Source organism: Panthera leo, chromosome D1 (genome assembly GCF_018350215.1).
Source record: "Panthera leo isolate Ple1 chromosome D1, P.leo_Ple1_pat1.1, whole genome shotgun sequence".
Classification (NCBI taxonomy): domain Eukaryota; kingdom Metazoa; phylum Chordata; class Mammalia; order Carnivora; family Felidae; genus Panthera; species Panthera leo.
In genome coordinates this window covers 21,333,322-21,356,607 of record NC_056688.1, presented here as the reverse complement: position 1 = coordinate 21,356,607, position 23,286 = coordinate 21,333,322, and the positions used below count along the sequence as shown (strand labels likewise).

The 23,286-nt window shown below is 38.1% G+C and overlaps 1 protein-coding gene across 1 annotated transcript; it reads left to right on the top strand.

Moving 5' to 3' along the window:
* The first annotated feature begins 21,935 nt into the window (after nucleotides 1-21,935).
* LOC122199707 (olfactory receptor 8B3-like) lies at nucleotides 21,936-22,868 on the top strand. The gene has a single exon (XM_042904985.1). The coding sequence runs from the start codon at nucleotides 21,936-21,938 to the stop codon at nucleotides 22,866-22,868; it is 933 nt and encodes a 310-aa protein (XP_042760919.1).
* Nucleotides 22,869-23,286: the final 418 nt, after the last annotated feature.

The following is a 23,286-nucleotide window of genomic DNA, read 5'->3' as shown; positions in this document are numbered from 1 at the left end:
AAGAAGTCTAGAAAGCCTCCAAAAGCATGGAGGTTAAAGAACACCCTACTAAAGAATGAATGGGTCAGCCAGCCAATTAGAGAAGAAATTAAAAAATATATGGAAACAAATGAAAATGAAAATACAACACTCCAAACGCTTTGGGATGCAGCAAAGGCAGTCCTGAGAGGAAAATACATTGCAATCCAGGCCTATCTCAAAAAACAAGAAAAACCTCAAATACGAAATCTAACAGCACACCTAAAGGAAATAGAAGCAGAACAACAAAGACACCCCAAACCCAACAGAAGAAGAGAAATAATAAAGATCAGAGCAGAAATAAACAATATAGAATCTAAAAAAAACTGTAGAGCTGATCAGTGAAACCAAGAGTTGTTTTTTTGAAAAAATAAACAAAATTGATAAACCTCTAGCCAGGCTTCTCAAAAAGAAAAGGGAGATGACCCAAATAGATAAAATCATGAAGGAAAATGGAATTATTACAACCAATCCCTCAGAAATACAAACAACTATCAGGGAAAACTACATAAAATTATTTGCCAACAAACTGGACAACCGGGAAGAAATGGACAAATTCCTAAGCACCCACACACTTCCAAAACTCAAACAGGAAGAAATAGAAAACTTGAACAGACCCATAACCAGCAAAGAAATTGAATCAGTTGTGAAATATCTTCCAACAAGTAAGAGTCCAGGACCAGATGGCTTCCCTGGGGAAATCTACCAGACATTTAAAGCAGAGCTAATACCTATCCTTCTCAAGCTATTCCAAAAAATAGAAAGGGAAGGAAAACTTCCAGACTCATTCTATGAAGCTGGCATTACTTTGATTCCTAAATCAGACAGAGATTCAGCAAAACAAGAGAACTACAAGCCAATATCCCTGATGAATATGGATGCAAAAATTCCCAACAAGATACTCTCAAATCGAATTCAACAGCATATAAAAAAAATTATTCATCATGATCAAGTGGAATTCATTCCTGGGATGCAGGGCTGGTTCAACATTCTCAAATCAATCAACGTGATACATCACATTAATAAAAGAAAAGATAAGAACCATATGATCCTGTCAATCGATGCAGAAAAAGCATTTGACAAAATTCAGCACCCTTTCTTAATAAAAACCCTCAAGAAAGTCAGGATAGAAAGAACATACTTAAAGATCATAAGAGCCGTTTATGAAAAGCCCACAGCTAACATCATCCTCAATGGGGAAAAACTGAGAGCTTTTTCCCTGAGATCAGGAACACGACAGGGATGTCCACTCTCACCGCTGTTGTTTAACATAGTGTTGGAAGTTCTAGCATCAGCAACCAGACAACAAAAGGAAATCAAAGGCATCAAAATTGGCAAAGATGAAGTTAAGCTTTCATTTTTTGCAGATGACATGATACTATACATGGAAAATCCTATAGACTCCACCAAAAGTCTGCTAGAACTGATACATGAATTCAGCAAAGTTGCAGGATACAAAATCAATGTACAGAAATCAGTTGTATTCTTATACACTAACAATGAAGCAACAGAAAGACAAATATAGAAACTCATCCCATTCACAATTGCACCAAGAAGCATAAAATACCTAGGAATAAATCTAACCAAAGATGTAAAGATCTGTATGCTGAAAACTATAGAAAGCTTATGCAGGTAATTGAAGAAGATATAAAGAAATGGAAAGACATTCCCTGCTCATGGATTGGAAGAATAAATATTGTCAAAATGTCAATACTACCCAAAGCTATCTACACATTCAATGCAATCCCAATCAAAATTGCACCAGCATTCTTCTCAAAGCTAGAACAAGCAATCCTAAAATTCATATGGAACCACAAAAGGCCCCGAATAGCCAAAGTAATTTTGAAGAAGAAGACCAAAGCAGGAGGCATCACAATCCCAGACTTTAGCCTCTACTACAAAGCTGTCATCATCAAGACAGCACGGTATTGGCACAAAACAGACACATAGACCAATGGAATAGAATAGAAACCCCAGAACTAGACCCACAAACGTATGGCCAACTCATCTTTGACAAAGCGGGAAAGAATATCCAATGGAAAAAAGACAGTCTCTTTAACAAATGGTGCTGGGAGAACTGGACAGCAACATGCAGAAGATTGAAACTAGACCACTTTCTCACACCATTCACAAAAATAAACTCAAAATGGATAAAGGACCTGAATGTGAGACAGGAAACCGTCAAAACCCTATTGGAGAAAGCAGGAAAAGATCTCTGTGACCTCAGCCGTAGCAATTTCTTACTTGACACATCCCCAAAGGCAAGGGAATTAAAAGCAAAAGTGAATTACTGGGACCTTATGAAGATAAAAAGCTTCTGCACAGCAAAGGAAACAACCAACAAAACTAAAAGGCAACCAACGGAATGGGAAAAGATATTTGCAAATGACACATCGGACAAAGGGCTAGTATCCAAAATCTGTAAAGAGCTCACCAAACTCCACACCCGAAAAACAACCCAGTGAATAATGGGCAGAAAACATGAATAGACACTTCTCTAAAGAAGACATCCGGATGGCAAACAGGCACATGGAAAGATGTTCAACGTCGCTCCTTATCAGGGAAATAGAAATCAAAACCACACTCAGATATCACCTCACGCCAGTCAGAATGGCCAAAATGAACAAATCAGGAGACAATAGATGCTGGAGAGGATGTGGAGAAACGGGAACCCTCTTGCACTGTTGGTGAGAATGCAAATTGGTGCAGCCACTCTAGAAAACAGTGTGGAGGTTCCTCAAAAAATTAAAAATAGACCTACACTATGACCCAACAATAGCACTGCTAGGAATTTACCCAAGGGATACAGGAGTACTGATGCACAGGGTCTCTTGTACCCCAATGTTTATAGCAGCACTCTCAACAATAGCCAAATTATGGAAAGAGCCAAAATGTCCATCAACTGATGAATGGATAAAGAAATTGTGGTTTATATACACAATGGAGTACTACTTGGCAATGAGAAAGAATGAAATATGGCCCTTTGTAGCAACATGGATGGAACTGGAGAGTGTGATGCTAAGTGAAATAAGCCATACAGAGAAAGACAGATACCATATGGTTTCACTCTTATGTGGATCCTGAGAAACGTAACAGAAACCCATGGGGGAGGGGAAGGAAAAAAAAAAAAAAAAGAGGTTAGAGTGGGAGACAGCCAAAGCATAAGAGACTGTTAAAAACTGAGAAGAAACTGAGGGTTGATGGGGGGTGGGAGGGAGGGGAGGGTGGGTGATGGGTATTGAGGAGGGCACCTTTTGGGATCAGCACTGGGTGTTGTATGGAAACCAATTTGACAATAAACTTCATATATTGAAAAAAATAAAAATAAATAAAAAATTCTCATCAAACAAACAGACAAAAACTCAAGACAAATATGTGAGAAGTAATAGATGTGTTAACTCAAAGGGGGGAATTCTTTCACAATGTATATGTGCATCAAATCCTGATGTTGTACACCTTAAATATCTTTTTAAAATTATATTTAATTTTATTTAAACCCAAGTTAGTTAACATATAGTGTAATAAAACTATCTATTTTTACCTTCAAAAAAAAAAAAACCTGAGAACAAACTGAGGGTTGATGGGGGGTGGGAAGGGGGGAGGATGGGTGATGGGCATTGAGGAAGGCACCTCATTGGAAAGAGCACTGGGTGTTGTATGGAAACCAATTTGACAATAAATTTCATATTAAAAATAAGTAAATAAATAAGTAAAATAACATTAACAAAAATTTTTTTAATAAAAGTCGACCCAATGTCTAATAAGCCATTTTAGAGAAGGGTTTTCTAAAATCAGTACTGTTCACATTTTGGGCCAGATAATTCTTTGTTGTGGAAGGTTGTCCTCTGTATTGTAGAATGGTTGGGGACATCCATCCCTGGCTTTTACCCACCGCGTGCCAGTAGCATTCTCCCCATCCTTCCCCTCCCAACCCCCAGATGGTGACAACCAAAACTGTTTCCAGACATTGCCAAATGTACCCTGGGGATTAAAATTACACCAGTTTGATTGTGCGTGGGTGGCTCAGTCGGTTAAGCGTCTGACTTTGGCTCAGGTCATGATCTCACAGTTGGTGGGTTCGAGCCCCACATTGGGCTGTGTGCTGACTGCTCAGAGCCTGGAGCTTGCTGCGGATCTGTGTCTCCCTCTCTCTCTGCCCCTCCCCCACTCATGTTTTGTCTGTCTCTCAAAGATAAATAAAAATGTTTTAAAAAATTAAAAAAAAAAAGAATAAAGGAAGTCTGATGTGATTACACTCCTATGGTTTTGGCAAGCAGCAAGAACAACGAAACAAAAATGGTACCCATTGCTCCATTTTTAAAGCCCAGACAGGGGCATCTGGGTGGCTCAGTTGGTTAAGCATCCCACTCATGATTTCGGCTCAGGTCATAATCTCATGTTTGGTGATTCTGAGCCCTGTGTTGGACTCTGTGTTGACAGCAGGGAGCCTGCTTGTGATTCTTTCCTCTCTCTGCCCCTGCCCCTCTCCCCCCCGACCCCCGCTTGCATGGGCGCACACACTCTTGCTCTCAAAATAAATCAATATTTTAAAAAATGAACTGAGGATTGATGGGGGGTGGGAAGGAGGGGAAAGTGGGTGATGTACATTGAGTAGGGCACCTGTTGGGATGAGCACTGGGTGTTGTATGGAAACCAATTTGACAATTTCATATTAAAAAAATTAAAATTAAAATTAAAAAATAACACAAAAAGAAGCCCAGACATATTGTTACTCCACTGTCTGGTGGCCAGCTATAGAAGCTACATGCAGAGGAGGACAGTGCCCATTGTGAACAAGAGTCCCATGGCTCGTGTCTAGGCTGCTGAAGAGTTGTGTTTTAAGTGTGCCAGGAGCATTCGTAGGTGCTGTAGTCTGTGGTTGTGGGAGGCCAGGTAAGGAATCCTGAATTTGCTCCAGATAGATGCCCCCACATCTGTTTCCCCATTTCAGATACTCCAGTCCATCTCCAGAGGGATGTATCTTCTTAGTACTATTGAAGCTAGTGTGATTGTTCTAAGAATGTACAAGCGTTCTGCAAATTAGGGCTTTGTTATTCTGAAGTGTTTGAAATGAAATATGAAATTGGCTCTAAATTGGTTTAACATGAAAGAGAAAAGCTCTTTCCTTATTTGAATGATTTCAGTTGTAAACTTTTGAATGGTTTTAAAAGTGATTTAAAACTCTATGTTACTTTTATATTCAATATTTTTCGTTATGGGGATTGTAAAAAAATGTATGATTATACGCATTAAGAATTCATGATCAGTAATTGCTGTTTAATTCACAAAATCTGATAGAAAAAATAGGTTCCAGAAACAAGCACACATTTTAATTAAGGACTATGAAGATATTTTATTTGGAAATATTATCTAATAAATAAAATAATGACATTTCTCCTTCCCCTCCCCCATGGTCTTCTGTTAAGTTTCTCAGGATCCACATAAGAGTGAAAACATATGGTATCTTTCTTTCTCTGTATGACTTATTTCACTTAGCATAACACTCTCTGGTTCCATTCACGTTGCTACAAAAGGCCATATTTCATTCTTTCTCATTGCCAAATTGTATTCCATTGTGTATATAAACCACAATTTCTTTATCCATTCATCCATAAGAGACTCTTAAAAACTGAGAATAAACTGAGGGTTGATGGGGAGTGGGAGGGAGGGGAGGGTGGGTGATGGGCATTGAGGAGGGCACCTGTTGGAAGGAGCACTGGGTGTTGTATGGAAACAAATTTGACAATAAATTTCATATAAAAGTAATAAAAATAAAGTTAATTAACCTAAAAAAATAATGACATTTTTCAAGTGTATTTTGAGTTTCAAATAATTTACATTAATATGGTATATATTGAAAATACTAAACTTTTATTTTACCATGAAATGTAACACACATATTGAAAAGTTCACAGAACATTTATTTATAATTTAATAAATAATAAATCAATGTAATCTCCACCCAGGTCATAAAATATTGCCAAAATAGTTTATTAGGTATTTATAGCTGTATTTTTCCCCATATGGGTATTTAGTTTCCCCAAGCTTAGCCCAACAATATGAGATAGGTAAATAGTTAAATTAGGGCAAGTGGAATGGGGTATTCATGACATAGTTCAACTTCTGGTGAATGTCTTCATAGTTGGAGGAATGTTTGTATAAACAGTCATATTTAGTGTTAAGAGTTAGGTAATATATATTATAATTTTGTGAGTTTTTTCAAGTTTCTGCACACTAACTATCTATTAGACTTATTACAAAGAATCCTGTAAATAATGTACACAAGATATTTTGGAAAGAAAATATCTAGATAAGGAAAGAAAGCTCTTGGGTCTTTCTCAATTCTCTCATGCTCCTTAGATTTACCACTCTTACATCTGGCCATTCAGAGCATACTATTAACTTTTTTTGTCTGACCAGGACTCTACTTTTATTATTGTTTTTCACTACTAAATAGCTTTTTCATGCTGAAACTTTCAAAAGGAAACCATTGGAGAAATCATGAAAAATAAGGATAAACATACAAACCTAAAATAATCCAGTTATTTGAAGAGTTTTCTGCAAATTTTGGTGGACTCATACAGCAAATTCTTGGGAATAGTATTCTTTCTTTCCAGCTTTTCTCTATTCCTTATCATGTGGTATAGTCTTTTCTGACTGAAGTCTTCCCTTTAGGGAAGTCGTCCATTGGCTTCTGGAAATTTACTTCATGATATAAAGAGAGATATTTGAAAGGAGTTCTATCCTCTTGTTCTCTTGATTTCTTCTTTGGATGTAATTGTTTTTAGATTGGAGCTATGGCAGTCATTTTGTGACTAGGAGGTAAACAGTTTGAGGATGAGGCCAATAGTTTGAGGACAGTGGAATAGAAGAACCTGGGTCCTTGAGAGTATTTAGTTGGCGAACCAACCCTAGGATGCTGTACCTCCAAATTTATTATTATTTGAGAAAAATAAGTGCCTATTTTAAATGAGTATTTGAGCATTCTGTAATAAAGGTACAAACTTCCTAATTGATAACATGGGTTAATGATTACATTCCTGAGATACTAAGTAGTATATTATTCTAACAAATGAATATCTTGGGGGATAGTCTTGTAACTTTCAGTAAACACTGAAGAGAAAAATTGTATTATGATAGAAAGGAGAGTATGTAAATATTTACACTTAAATTTTAAGTACATTCTTCAGTTCACTTGGCTAGTGCTTTTCATTCATTGTACTCCTGTAGTCTCTGAAATGTAAACATTCTCTTTTTTATATTTGTGGAGAAGGGTAAGAGTTCGCACAATACTTAATGTACTCAAAACACTACAATCAATCAAAATAGTACTTTCATGATTTTTTTTTCAGATTTAACTCTCAATTGATTTCTTCTTTAATTTTATCTAAAACTTAATCATAGCTTTTGAGACTCATGTTTTTATTAGTGTTTCAGTTGCCCATTGGGTAATTGAGGGACAGACCTGTGCTTTCAGAACTTTTTCTAGCAGCAGTGAATATGGCTAAATGCGAGGAGGTATGTGGGAAAATGCTAGAATAACAGGAGCCACTACAGTTCAGCAGCATAGTTGAATTAAGAGCTAAAAACTTATTGAACTTGTGTAGTGCCTGAGGGAAGTGGACGGAAATCATCGTAGACTCTGATGTTTATAGCCTGTGAGAAATGTGGAAGCCTTTCTGAAGGTTTTCACCAAAGAACACCATAATTTACAGAATTATTTATGGAGTGCCTAGTATGCATTCTGTACTCTACATAACACTGTGAGAAAAGTATTAAACAAGACAGAACTGATGTCTGTCCTTATAAAACTTACAGTTTATGGGAGAACATGAGAATTAAAGGGAAGAATGTCTTATGAGTGTTATGATACAAGATCTGGAAATTTTCAGAATGTAAATAACAACAGCTGACATTGATTGACTATGTACAACATGCCAGGTACTGTTCTAAATATTTTATGTACATTTTTTCATTTAATCATCAAAACAAACCAATGAAAGAGATGCTGTTATTGTCATCACTATTTTAAAAATTGTGAACTCAAGGCATGGAGATTTTAAGTAATTTGTCAAGTTTGTAAGCATGGTGTATGGTTCGAACACATGCCCGCTAACTCCTTAGCCCCCACTCTTTTCTATGAGGAAAAGAATATGGCATCATTTCTTCATTAAATCATTAAATGTATGGCCTCTTACATTTAAGGACCCAGTAGGACTTTCAGGGACAAATTACGGAAGGTATTTAGAAATAAAAACTTTAAAATTGGGACTTCTGAGGAAGATGCTCGGTTAGGAGGATCCTAAGCTTCCCTCATCCCACAGATACACCTGGATAACACCCATATTGGTGTAAACAACCCAGAAAATGATGTGAAGCCTGGCAGAACAGATTTTCCACAGCTAAATGTAGAGAAGAAGCTACATCAAAAACAGTAGGAAGGGGAGAGATATGGGCTGCAACCTGACTGACTGTCCCCAGGCTGGAGGGACACCACAGGTACAGAGAAGGGAGAAAGGCAGGTGCCACACTAGGCATCCCAGGCATGGGGGACCCACACTGGGAAGATGAATGCCCACCACATTTGGCTTTGAAAGCCAGAGAGACCTAACTTCATGAGTTCTTATAATTAGTGTGGCTTGACCCCTGGAACTTTAAAAATCAGCAGGCTTCCCAGAGCCAGAGGGTGATAAGATACTGAGTCTCTGCCCTTAAAGAGATAGCATAACAAATAGCCCCTCTGAGATACAGCATAGAAGCAGAAGTTTGAAAAATGTCCAGGATATATGGGAGGTAGATTTATTTACTAATCTCAGAACATGTGCTGGAGGGGCAGATATCTTTGGGAGACTTCTCCAAGAACAAAGGAGCTGGTGGGCAACATTTCTCCCCTGTGTCCCAGCCTAGATACCCAGACACCTTTGAGAATCAGCACAGTGCAAACACTGTCACCCAGCTACGCTATCAGCCTGTGCCATCCTTGTGTGCCCCTGCTGACACCCCCCGGCTTGACCATTCTCCAAAGCTGATCAGGTCTCCTTCCACAGCAGACCTGTGCACACCTTGCTAATACAATGTGCCCTGCCTCTGCATTCTCTTATGGGCCCTCCCTATCCACCATGCCCTTGGTAGGAGTCCATCCACAGCAATGCCACAAGCATGGAAGTGTGCAAATATCCCTGAAAGAGGGCAGTACCACTCTAAAGTGACTCCTGCCTTGGGTAGAAGGGAAGATAACTATACATACCAGTTTAGTGGTGGACCCATAAGTGAGTTGGGGGCAGATATCTGGTCTGACTGTGGCCCTGCCCACCAATGAAAGCTTCTTAGAGCACAACACTGGGAGAGTGCCCTGCAGTTCCATGTAACCAGAGCTCAAGGTCTGACCCTATTCATGCCAAAGATGGCCCCAGAATGGTCCATGAACAACAGAGGGACCAAATCCTTTCCACAGCTGGAAAAGAAAGCCATTGCAGATGACTGAACTAAAGGCAAATGTGACTCAGCCACAACAGTAGGGTGCATGTAACATGGAGAAGACACTCCTAAAGTGCCAAGTTCTGGTGAACAGGGGACATTGCACTGCAGGCCACTACTTTCCAGCAGGAGCCATAGCTGACTTTCCTAACACATAGAAACAGATACAGAAAGCTAGACAAATGAGTGGACAAGGAATATGTCCCAAATATAAGAACAGGACAAAATCACAGTAGAAGAGCTAAACAAAATGGAGATAAGTAATAAGCCTGATAGAGAATTTAAAGTAATGATCATAAAGATACTCACTAGACTTGAGAAGAGTGGAGAATCTCAGTGAGTCCAACAGCAAAGCAATAGAAAACCTAAAAAAGAACCAATCAGAGATGAATAACCCAATAACTGAAATTAAAAACAGAGAAAGCAGAAGAATGGGTCAGTGACCTGAATGACAGAATAATGGAAAGCAATCAAGCTGAACAGGAGAAAGAAAAAAGGATAATAAAGAACGAGAATAGATTAAGGGAATTCAGCGACACCATCAAGCATATAACATTTGCATTATAGGGATCCCAGAAGGAGAAGAAAGATAAGGAGCAGAAAATTTATTTGAATAAATAATAGCTGAAAAATTCCTAAATATGGGGAATGAAACAGATATACAGATCCAAGGGGGCACAGAGACCCTCCCCCTCACCCAAATCCACCCAAGGAGGTCCACACCAAAATACATTGTAAATAAAATGGCAAAAAAGTTGTGATAAAGAGAATTTTAAAAGAAGAAAGAGAAAATAAAAGTAGTTATATACTACTTTTCCCCATAAGGAAATTAGCTAATTTTCCAGCAGAAACATTCTAAAGGCTAGATGGGCGTGGCATGATATATTCAAAGTGCTGAAAGAAAACAACCTGCAGCCAAGAATACTGTATCCAGCAAGGCTATCATTCAGAATAGAAGGAGAGATAGTTTCCCAAACAAGCAAAAGTTAAAGGAATTCATGACCACTAAACCAGCCCTCCAAGAAATATTAAATACTAAAGGGGACTTGTTGAGTGTAAAGACCATAAGCAGGAGTAAGAAAAGTGGGAAGCACAAAAGCAATAAAAGTAAATGTATATATAAAAATCAGTCAAGGTATTCACATGATAAAAGGATGTGAAGTATGACACCATATACTTAAAAAATGATGGCAGAAGGAAGTAAAAACTTAGTGCTTTTAGAATGGGTTCAAAATTACGCATCCATTGACTCAATACAGACTGCTATATGCATAAGATGTTATATTCAAACCTGATTGGAACCACAAATCAAAAACTAGTAATAGATATGTAAAAAATAAAAGAAAGGAATCCAACTGTATCACTACAGAAAGCCAGCAAGCCATGAGAAAACAGAGTAAGAGAAGAAAGGGACAGAGAAGACCTACAAAAACAACCATAAAACAAGTAATAAAATGACGATAAGTACATACATGTCGATAATTACTCTGAATGTAAATGGACTAAATTCTTCAATCAAAAGGCAGAGGTGATGAAATGGATAAAAAAAAAGATCCATCTGTATACTGCCTACAAAAGACTCATTTCAGACCTAAAGATGCATACAGATTGAAAGTGAAGGGATGGAGAGGCATTTATTGTGCAAACGGAAGTGAAACAAAAGCCTGGGCAGCAATACCTATATTGGACAAGACAGACATTAATACAAAGACTGTAACAAGAGACAAAGAGGGACACTACATAATCATAAAGGGAACAATCCAGCAAGAAGGTACAACAATTGTAAATATTTATGAAACCAATGTGGGAGCACCCAAATACATAAAGCAGCTATTAACAAACATAAAGGAAGTAGTTGATAGTGATACAATAATAGTAAAGGATTTTAACACCCCACTACATCAATGGATAGATCATCCAAACAAAATCAATAAGGAAACAGTGGCTTTGAATGACGTATTGGACCAGATGGATATAACAGATATATTCAGAACATTCTGTCCTAAAAGAGTGGAATACACATTCTTTTCAAGTGTACATGGGACACTCCAGAATAGATCATATGTTAATCCACAAAACAAGTCCCAACAGATTCAAAAAGATTGAAGTCATACCAGGTATCTTTTCTGATCACATCACTATGAAACTAGAAATCAATCACAAGAAAAAATCTGGAAATACCACAAATACATGGAGATTAAATAACATACTATAAAAGAGTGAATAAGTTGGGGCATCTGGGTGGCTCAGTTGGTTAAGCATCCAACTCTTCATTTCGGCTCAGGACATGATCTCACAGTTCGTGAAATTGAGCCCTGTGTGGGGCTCCACGCTGACAGCATGATGCCTGCTTGGGATTCTCCCTCTCTCTCTCTCTTTGCCTCTTTCCCACTCGTTTTTTTCTCTCTCTCAATAAATAAATAAACATTTAAAAAGAAAGAATGAATGAGTCAAGAGGAAATAAAATAATACATGAAGACAAATGAAAATGAAAACACAATGGTCAAAAATCTTTGTTCTAAGAGTGAATTTTTTCAATTTTTAAGTGTTTTTGTTTATTTTTGAGAGAGAGACAGACAGAGCATGAGCAGGGGAGGGGCAGAGAGAGAGACACACACACAGAAGCTGAAGCAGACTCCAGGCTCTGAGCTGTCAGCACAGAGCCCGACGCAGGGCTTGAACTCGTGAACTGCGAGATCATGACCTGAGCCAAAGTTGGACACTTAACCAACTGAGCCACCCAAGCACCCCTAAAGGTGAAGTTTATAGTAATACAGGTCTACCTCAAGAAGCAAGAAAAATCTCAAATAAACAACCCAACCTTACAACTAAAGGAGCTAGAAAAAGAAGAACAAACACAACCCCAAACCAGTAACAGGAGGAAATAAAGATTATAACAGAGATAAATGAAATAGAAATTAAAAAAAAAAAATAGAACAGATCAATGAAACCATGAGCTGATTCTTTGTTTTTTTTTTTCTTTTTTTTCTTTTTTTTTAATGTTTATTTATTTATTTATTTATTTATTTATTTATTTATTTAATATATGAAATTTACTGTCAAATTGGTTTCCATACAACACCCAGTGCTCATCCCAAAAGGTGCCCTCCTCAATACCCATCACCCACCCTATCTGCCCTCCCACCCCCCATCAACCCTCAGTTTATTCTCAGTTTTCAACAGTCTCTTATGCCTTGGCTCTCTCCCACTCTAACCTCTTTTTTTTTTTTTTTCCTTCCCCTCCCCCATGGGTTTCTGTTACGTTTCTCAGGATCCACATAAGAGTGAAACCATATCATATCTGTCTTTCTCTGTATGGCTTATTTCACTTAGCATCACACTCTCCAGTTCCATCCACGTTGCTACAAAAGGCCATATTTCATTTTTTCTCATTGCCACATAGTATTCCATTGTGTATATAAACCACAATTTCTTTATCCATTCATCAGTTGATGGACATTTAGGCTCTCTCCATAATTTGGCTATTGTTGAGAGTGCTGCTATAAACATTGGGGTACAAGTGCCCCTATGCATCAGTACTCCTGTATCCCTTGGATGAATTCCTAGCAGTGCTATTGCTGGGTCATAGGGTAGGTCTATTTTTAATTTTCTGAGGAACCTCCACACTGCTTTCCAGAGCGGCTGCACCAATTTGCATTCCCACCAACAGTGCAAGAGGGTTCCTGTTTCTCCACATCCTCTCCAGCATCTATTGTCTCCCGATTTGTTCATTTTGGCGACTCTGACTGGCATGAGGTGATATCTGAGTGTGGTTTTGATTTGTATTTCCCTGATAAGGAGCGACGTTGAACATCTTTTCATGTGCCTGTTTGCCATCCAGATGTCTTCTTTAGAGAAGTGTCTATTCTTGTTTTCTGCCCATTTCTTCACTGGGTTATTTGTTTTTCGGGTGCGGAGTTTGGTGAGCTCTTTATAGATTTTGGATACCAGCCCTTTGTCCGATATGTCATTTGCAAATATCTTTTCCCATTCCGTTGGTTGCCTTTTAGTTTTGTTGGTTGTTTCCTTTGCAGTGCAGAAGCTTTTTATCTTCATAAGGTCCCAGTAATTCACTTTTGCTTTTAATTCCCTTGCCTTTGGGGATGTGTCGAGTAAGAGATTGCTACGGCTGAGGTCAGAGAGGTCTTTTCCTGCTTTCTCCTCCAAGGTTTTGATGGTTTCCTGTCTCACATTCAGGTCCTTTATCCATTTTGAGTTTATTTTTGTGAATGGTGTGAGAAAGTGGTCTAGTTTCAACCTTCTGCATGTTGCTGTCCAGTTCTCCCAGCACCATTTGTTAAAGAGACTGTCTTTTTTCCATTGGATGTTCTTTCCTGCTTTGTCAAAGATGAGTTGGCCATACGTTTGTGGGTCTAGTTCTGGGGTTTCTATTCTATTCCATTGGTCTATGTGTCTGTTTTTATGCCAATACCATGCTGTCTTGATGATGACAGCTTTGTAGTAGAGGCTAAAGTCTGGGATTGTGATGCCTCCTGCTTTGGTCTTCTTCTTCAAAATTACTTTGGCTATTCGGGGCCTTTTGTGCTTCCATATGAATTTTAGGATTGCTTGTTCTAGTTTCGAGAAGAATGCTGGTGCAATTTTGATTGGGATTGCATTGAATGTGTAGATAGCTTTGGGTAGTATTGACATTTTGACAATATTTCTTCTTCCAATCCATGAGCAGGGCCATGTCTTTCCATTTCTTTATATCTTCTCCAATTACCTTCTTAAGCTTTCTATAGTTTTAAGCATACAGATCTTTTACATCTTTGGTTAGATTTATTCCTAGGTATTTTATGCTTCTTGGTACAATTGTGAATGGGATGAGTTTCTTTATTTGTCTTTCTGTTGCTTCATTGTTAGTGTATAAGAATGCAACTGATTTCTGTACATTGATTTTGTATCCTGCAACTTTGCTGAATTCATGTATCAGTTCTAGCAGCCTTTTGGTGGAGTCTATAGGATTTTCCATGTATAATATCATGTCATCTGCAAAAAGCGAAAGCTTGACTTCATCTTTGCCAATTTTGATGCCTTTGATTTCCTTTTGTTGTCTGATTGCTGAAGCTAGAACTTCCAGCACTATGTTAAACAACAGCGGTGAGAGTGGGCATCCCTGTCGTGTTCCTGATCTCAGGGAAAAAGCTCTCAGTTTTTCCCTGTTGAGGATGATGTTAGCTGTGGGCTTTTCATAAATGGCTTTTATGATCTTTAAGTATGTTCCTTCTATCCCGACTTTCTCAAGGGTTTTTATTAAGAAAGGGTGCTGAATTTTGTCAAAGGCCTTTTCTGCATCGATTGACAGGATCATATGGTTCTTCTCTTTTTTTTTTGTTAATGTGATGTATCACGTTGATTGATTTGTGAATGTTGAACCAGCCCTGCATCCCAGGAATGAATCCCACTTGATCATGGTGAATAATTCTTTTTATATGCTGTTGAATTCGATTTGAGAGTATCTTGTTGGGAATTTTTGCATCCATATTCATCAGGGATATTGGCCTGTAGTTCTCTTTTTTTATTGGGTCTCTGTCTGGTTTAGGAATCAAAGTAATACTGGCTTCATAGAATGAGGCTGGAAGTTTTCCTTCCCTTTCTATTTTTTGGAATACCTTGAGAAGGATAGGTATTACCTCTGCTTTAAACGTCTGGTAGAACTCCCCTGGGAAGCCATCTGGTCCTGGACTCTTATTTGTTGGGAGATTTTTGATAACCGATTCAATTTCTTCGCTGGTTATGGGTCTGTTCAAGCTTTCTATTTCCTCCTGATTGAGTTTTGGAAGAGTGTGGGTGTTTAGGAATTTGTCCATTTCTTCCAGGTTGTCCAATTTGTTGGCATATAATTTTTCATAGTATTCCCTGATAATTGTTTGTATCTCTGAGGGATTGGTTGTAATAATTCCATTTTCATTCATGATTTTATCTATTTGGGTCATCTGCCTTTTCTTTTTGAGAAGCCTGGCTAGAGGTTTGTCAATTTTGTTTATTTTTTCAAAAAACCAACTCTTGGTTTCGTTGATCTGCTCTACCGTTTTTTTAGATTCTATATTGTTTATTTCTGCTCTGATCTTTATTATTTCTCTTCTTCTGCTGGGTTTAGGCTGCCTTTGCTGTTCTGCTTCTATTTCCTTTAGGTGTGCTGTTAGATTTTGTATTTGGGATTTTTCTTGTTTCTTGAGATAGGCCTGGATTGCAATGTATTTTCCTCTCAGGACTGCCTTCGCTGCGTCCCAAAGCATTTGTATTGTTGTATTTTCATTTTCGTTTGTTTCCATATATTTTTTAATTTCTTCTCTAATTGCCTGGTTGACCCACTCATTCGTTAGTAGGGTGTTCTTTAACCTCCATGCTTTTGGAGGTTTTCCAGACTTTTTCCTGTGGTTGATTTCAAGCTTCATAGCATTGTGGTCTGAAAGTATGCATGGTATAATTTCAATTCTTGTAAACTTATGAAGGGCTGTTTTGTGACCCAGTATATGATCTATCTTGGAGAATGTTCCATGTGCACTTGAGAAGAAAGTCTATTCTGTTGCTTTTGGATGCAGAGTTCTAAATATATCTGTCAAGTCCATCTGATCCAATGTGTCATTCAGGGCCCTTGTTTCTTTATTGACCGTGTGTCTAGATGATCTATCCATTTCTGTAAGTGGGGTGTTAAAGTCCCCTGCAATGACCACATTCTTATCAATAAGGTTGCTTATGTTTATGAGTAATTGTTTTATATATCTGGGGGCTCCGGTATTCGGCGCATAGACATTTATAATTGTTAGCTCTTCCTGATGGATAGACCCTGTAATTTTTATATAATGCCCTTCTTCATCTCTTGTTACAGCCTTTAATTTAAAGTCTAGTTTGTCTGATATAAGTATGGCTACTCCAGGTTTCTTTTGGCTTCCAGTAGCATGATAAATAGTTCTCTATCCCCTCACTCTCAATCTAAAGGTGTCCTCAGATCTAAAATGAGTCTCTTGTAGACAGCAAATAGATGGGTCTTGTTTTTTTATCCATTCTGATACCCTATGTCTTTTGGTTGGTGCATTTAATCCATTTACATTCAGTGTTATTATAGAAAGATACGGGTTTAGAGTCATTGTGATGTCTGTATGTTTTATGCTTGTAGTGATGTCTCTGGTACTTTGTCTCACAGGGTCCCCCTTAGGATCTCTTGTAGGGCTGGTTTAGTGGTGACAAATTCCTTCAGTTTTTGTTTGTTTGGGAAGACCTTTATCTCTCCTTCTATTCTAAATAACTGACTTGCTGGATAAAGGATTCTCGGCTGCATATTTTTTCTGTTTAGCACACTGAAGATATCGTGCCAATCCTTTCTGGCCTGCCAAGTTTCAAAAGAGAGATCAGTCACGAGTCTTATAGGTCTCCCTTTATATGTGAGGGCACGTTTATCCCTTGCTGCTTTCAGAATTTTCTCTTTATCCTTGTATTTTGCCAGTTTCACTATGATATGTCGTGCAGAAGATCGATTCAAGTTACGTCTGAAAGGAGTTCTCTGTGCCTCTTGGATTTCAACGCCTTTTTCCTTCCCCAGTTCAGGGAAGTTCTCAGCTATAATTTCTTCAAGTACCCCTTCAGCACCTTTCCCTCTCTCTTCCTCCTCTGGGATACCAATTATGCGTATATTATTTCTTTTTAGTGTATCACTTAGTTCTCTAATTTTTCCCTCATACTCCTGGATATTTTTATCTCTCTTTCTCTCAGCTTCCTCTTTTTCCATAACTTTATCTTCTAGTTCACCTATTCTCTCCTCTGCCTCTTCAATCTGAGCCGTTGTCATTTCCATTTTGTTTTGCATTTCGTTTAAAGCGCTTTTCAGCTCCTCGTGACTGTTCCTTAGTCCCTTGATCTCTGTGGCAAGAGATTCTCTGCTGTCCTGTATACTGTTTTCAAGCCCAGCGATTAATTTTATGACTATTATTCTAAATTCACTTTCTGTTATATTATTTAAATCCTTTTTGATCAGTTCATTGGCTGTTGTTATTTCCTGGAGATTCTTCTGAGGGGAATTCTTCCGTTTGGTCATTTTGGATAGTCCCTGGAGTGGCGAGGAACTGTAGGGCACTTCCCCTGTGCTGTGTTGTGTAACTGGAGTTGGTGGGCGGGGCCGCAGTCCGACCTGATGTCTGCCCCCAGCCCACCGCTGGGGCCACAGTCAGACTGGTGTGTGCCTTCTCTTCCCCTCTCCTAGGGGCAGGATTCACTGTGGGATGGCGTGGCCTGTCTGGGCTACTTGCACACTACCAGGCTTGTGGTGCTGAGGTGGGTAGGCAAGGTGCACGGGGGCAGGAGGGGCAGGCTTAGCTCGCTTCTCCTTAGATGATCCACTTCAGGAGGGGCCCTGTGGCAGTGGGAGGGAGTCAGATCCGCTGCCAGAGGTTTGGCTCCACAGAAGTACAGAGTTGGGTGTTTGCTCAGAGCAAGCAAGTTCCCTGGCAGGAACTGGTTCTCTTTGGGATTTTTGATTCTTTGAAAAGATCAACAAAAATGATAAATGGTAGCTAGAATCATTTTTTAAAAAGGAGAGAAAGGACTCAAACAAAATCAGAAATGAAAGAAGAGAAATAATGACCAACACCACAGAAATACAAAAGATTATAAGAAAGTATTATGAAAAATTATATGCCAACAAATTGGACAAAGTAGAAGAAATGGAAAAAAATTCCTAGAAACTGAAGCTGGAAGAAATAGAAGATTTGAAGACACCAATTACCAGCAATGAAAAATAATAAATAATAATAAAAAAAAAACCTTCCCAAAACAAAAGTCCAGAACCAGATATCTGGCTTCACAGGTGTATTTTACTAAACATTTAAAGAAGAGTTCGTACCTTTTCTTCTCAAACTACTCCAAGAAATAGAAGAAGAAACACTTCCAAATTCATTCTACAAGTTCAGCATAACACTGATATCTAAGCCAGATAATGACAGTACAGAAAAAGAGAACTATAGGTTAATATCTATGATAAGCATAGATGCATAAGTCCTCAACAAGATATTAGCAAACTGAATCCAACAATAAATTAAAAAAAATCATTCACTATGATCAAGTGGGACTTATTCCTGGGATACAAGGTGGTTCAGAATTCACAAATCAACCATCATGATACATCATATCAATAAGAGAAAGGATAAAAATCATATTACCATTTCAATATGGAGAAAAAGCATTTCACAAAGTACAACATAAATTCATGATAAACACCCTCAATAAAGTAACAGCTAACTACAAATCTGTAGTAATCAAATACTACAAATCAAATACTACTGTAGTAATCAAATATACTACATATCTATAGTAATCAAAATAGTATGGTATTGGCACAAGAATAGAAACATAGATCAATAGAGTAGAATAGAGATCCCAGAAATAGATCCATGATTATATGATCAATTAATCTATGATAAAGGATGCAATAATATGCAATGGAAAAACAGTCTTTTTAACAAATGGGGTTGGGAAAATTGGACAGTTATAGCAAAAAAAAAAAACAAAACACCTTTCTTACACCATATACAAAAATACACTCAAAATAGATTAAAGACCTAAATGTGAAGCCTGAAACCATAAAAATACTAGAAGAGAGTACAGACAATAATTTCTCTAACATTGGCTGTAACAGCATCTTTCTAGATATGTCTCCTGAGGCAAGGGAAACAAAAGTAAACATAAACTATTGGGACTACATAAAAATAAAAAGATTCTGCACAGCAAAGGAAACAATCAACAAAATAAAAAGCCCAACCTATTGAATGCAAGAAGACATTTACAAATGATATATCCAATAAGGGGTAAGTATCCAAAATATAAAGGACTTACACAATTCAACACAAAAAAACAAGTAACCCAATTAAAAAATGGGAGAAGACATGAATAGACATTTCTCCAAAGAAGACATACAGATGGTCAATGAACAAATGAAAGGATGCTCAACATCACTCATCACCAGGGAAATGCAAATCAAAATCACAATGAAATATCATTCATACCTATCAGAACGGCTAAAATGAACAGCACAAGAAACAACAGGTGTTGGTGAGGATGTGGAGAAAGGGTGACTCTCATGCATTGTTGGTGGGAATGCAAACTGGTGCAGCCACTGTGGAAAACAGTATGGAGGTTCCTCAAAAAGTTAAAAATAGAATTACTATATGATCCAGTAATTCCACTATGGCGTATTTACCCAAAGAATACAAAAACACTAATTTGAAAAGCTCTATGAACCCCTATTATTTATAATAGGTGAAATATGAAAGCAATCCAAGTGTTTATTGATAGATGAAAGAAGAGGCGATATGTATATACAATAGAATTTTACTCAGTCATAAAAAAGGAATGAAATCTTGCTATTTACAACAACATTGATGGATATAGATTGTATAATGCTAAGTTAAATGTCAGTCAGAGAAAGATGAATACCAGAAGATTTCACTCATATGTGGAATTTAAGAAATAAAACAATGAAGAAAAAAAGAGACCAAAAAAACAGACTCCTAACTACAGAGAACAAATTGATAATCTTACCGGGGGGAGGTGGGTGGGAGTAAGAGTGAAATAAATTAAGGGGATTAAGAGTACATTTATCATGGGTGCCTGGATGCCTCAGTCGGTTAAGTGTCTGACTCTTGGTTTTGGCTCAGGTCATGATCTTGCAGTTCATGGGTTCAAGCCCTGCATAGGGCTATTCACTGACAGCACCAATCCTGCTTGGGATTCTCTCTCTCCCTCTCTCTTCATTTCCCCTTGTCTCTCTCTCTCTCCCTCCCTCCCTCTCCCTCCCTCCCTCTCTCTCCCTCTCTCTCTCTCACACACACACATAATAAATAAATAAACATTAAAAAGTACACTTATTGTGATGAACACTGAATAAGATATAGAGTTGTTGAATCAGTATACCTGAAACTAATAAAATTGTACCTTAATTATACTGGAATTTAAAAAATTAAAAAAACACCTTTAAAAGTGAGAAAGGTATTAACCTTTCTTTTTGGAGGTGACCCAGGAGAGATAACAACTGAATTGAATTACTGCAATATTTGAAATATTTAAGAAAAAGAAATAAGGCTGTAGGCAAACTCTATGGAAAGTTTTCATTTAGGATATGGGAAGAAAGGGAGAAAGAACTTCTGCAATAGATTTTCATTAAGAGATGAAGATGATAGAAAGATGGGAGTTTAGTTTTGCCTCTGCCTTGGGGAATGTACAATCCTTAGAGTGAAATGTAAACTTGATTAGCTATTGAGTCCCTAAAGAACTAAAGAGAGATTGTGGTCCCGAGTGTAAACACAATCAATCCCTTTATTTCTCTTTTGTACATAGACTCTATTCCTTGGGATGGAGACTGAGCAAACATCTACCCTGTTTATAATCAAGTGCACTTTATCATTAAACTCACATTCAGTCTTCTGTGTCTTAAGTAGCAAATGTGATGATAATAAAGACTTTGGTCTCTGCTGCTTGAGAGGACTGAAAGTTATAATCAGAAATTATGATATATAGTCCAGAAATATTTGAAGGGCATATCTGAAATTAAGTATGGGCTAAATCCTTTTAGAATTAAAGAAATCAAGGCCTCAAGAGCCTGAAATTTCCTTTCCAAGACTACAGGGGTAAATACCAAAGATAAGGAAGCACTGAGGTTTTCTGGCCTAAGGAGGGTGAGTTTCTGAATTCTGTTTATATCAATGTCCTTATTGATTTGACATGGAAGTCCAAAAATGTAAGGTAAGCCACTTCCCTCCCCCTCCCCCCAATTTTGTGTAGTCCTAAGACTCAAGTAAAACTGACAGGAGAATATGTTTCAGGGGATAAAAGAATGTTAGAGATCAGAGGGTTCAGGGGATGTAGTATCTCAGTCAGTTCCCTCTCCATGGGTGGAACACTCAATGTTCTAGATTTATGACGTTTTCTCTGTGACATGGGACAGTAACTCAACCTCACCTAGACTCTGGTCCCTTAGTGTTGGATTAGGAACAATATTCATGGTTCCCAATCCACTAAGTCTAATCTGGCCCGTTAGAGGCCAGCTTCAGCTTGTTAGGGTCTCTGCCTCCAACTTTACTGGTGATGAGAAGGTTCAAGTGAATGAAGAAATAGTGAGATGGGAGAAGGATGATTCTGTCGTGGGCCATGCTTCTTCTTACTCACCTTGGTTTTCCAGCAGTCACGTTGGCATGTGGCAGCACTGGCTTTCTCTCTTAAGGCAAAGTTTGTGATGCACTTTGCTACATTTAGCTTATTAAGACTCTAGTAAGGGAAAGTCCCTGTCACTTAGTCTCATGTTGATGGAAAAGGCAGATTCAATGGGTCCGGGTTGGGCTAGTCTTAGACATTCCCAGTGTACACACTCTCTTGTGGGATGAGATATTGCAGGAAGAGCTGAGTTTTTCTGAGTTTTCTTGTGTGTCCACAGATCCCCTTAGAAAAGAATGACTCCTGGAAATGCCTCTTCTGTGACTGAATTCATTCTGGTGGGATTAACAGACCTATCAGAACTCCAGCTTCCCCTGTTCTGCCTATTTCTAGACATGTATGTGGTCACTGTGTTGGGAAATATGGGCTTGATCATTTTAATTGGGCTGAATTCATATCTACACACCCCCATGTACTTTTTCCTTTTCAATTTGTCCTTCATAGACCTCTGCTATTCTTCAGTATTTACACCAAAAATGCTGATGAATTTCCTATCAAAGAAAAATATTATCTCTTATATGGGATGCATGACCCAGCTTTACTTTTTCTGTTTTTTTGTAATTTCTGAATGTTATGCGCTGACATCAATGGCCTATGATCGCTATGTGGCCATCTGTAACCCACTTTTGTATAATGTTGTCATGTCCCCTAAAGTGTGTTCCAGCCTTATGCTTGGTTCATATTTGATGGCATTTTCGGGTGCTATGGCCCACACAGGATGCATGCTGAGACTGACCTTCTGTGATGCAAACACCATCAACCATTATTTGTGTGACATCCTCCCCGTGCTCCAGCTTTCCTGCACAAGCACCTACGTGAATGAGCTGGTGGTTTTCATCGTGGTGGGCATCAACATCATTGTGCCCAGTGTCACCATCTTTGTGTCTTATGGTTGCATCCTCTCCAGCATCCTCCGCATCAGCTCCACTGAGGGCAGGTCCAAAGCATTCAGCACCTGCAGTTCCCACATAATTGCTGTTTCCTTGTTCTTTGGGTCAGGTGCAATTATGTATCTTAAACCATCTTCTGTTGGGTCTATGGATGAGGGGAAAATCTCTTCTGTCTTTTATACCAATGTGGTTCCCATGATGAACCCCTTAATCTATAGTTTGAGGAACAAAGATGTTAAAATTGCTCTGAGAAGAACCCTCGGTAGGAGAGTGTTTTGATCAGAAACAGTGTCTGTGCAAGTGGTCATAGGGTAGGGATATTGCGTGTGTTTATTTATAGTATTTTTAGTGGAAGTCTTCCTATCCTGTTTCTCACTGTGGTGAAGGAAATATGAGTCTTCTCTCAATCTGTTTCTGTTTTTTTTTTGGGTTTGATCTGATTCCTTTGATTACCATTTTTACAACTTTTGCTCCTTTTCCTCATTTTTCCTATTTAAGAATAACATTAAGAAACATATTCTAAGATTAGATTATTTAACCTCTAATAGCTTCTCTTGTTTATATATGGAAGGATATTTTAAGCCTAATTATACTTCAGAATCACTTGTTGAACTTAAAAAAAGATGGAGATACTGAGTCTCAAATCCAGAGCTTATGAAATGGAAAACAGGATATATATGCATGTTTTAAAACTTCA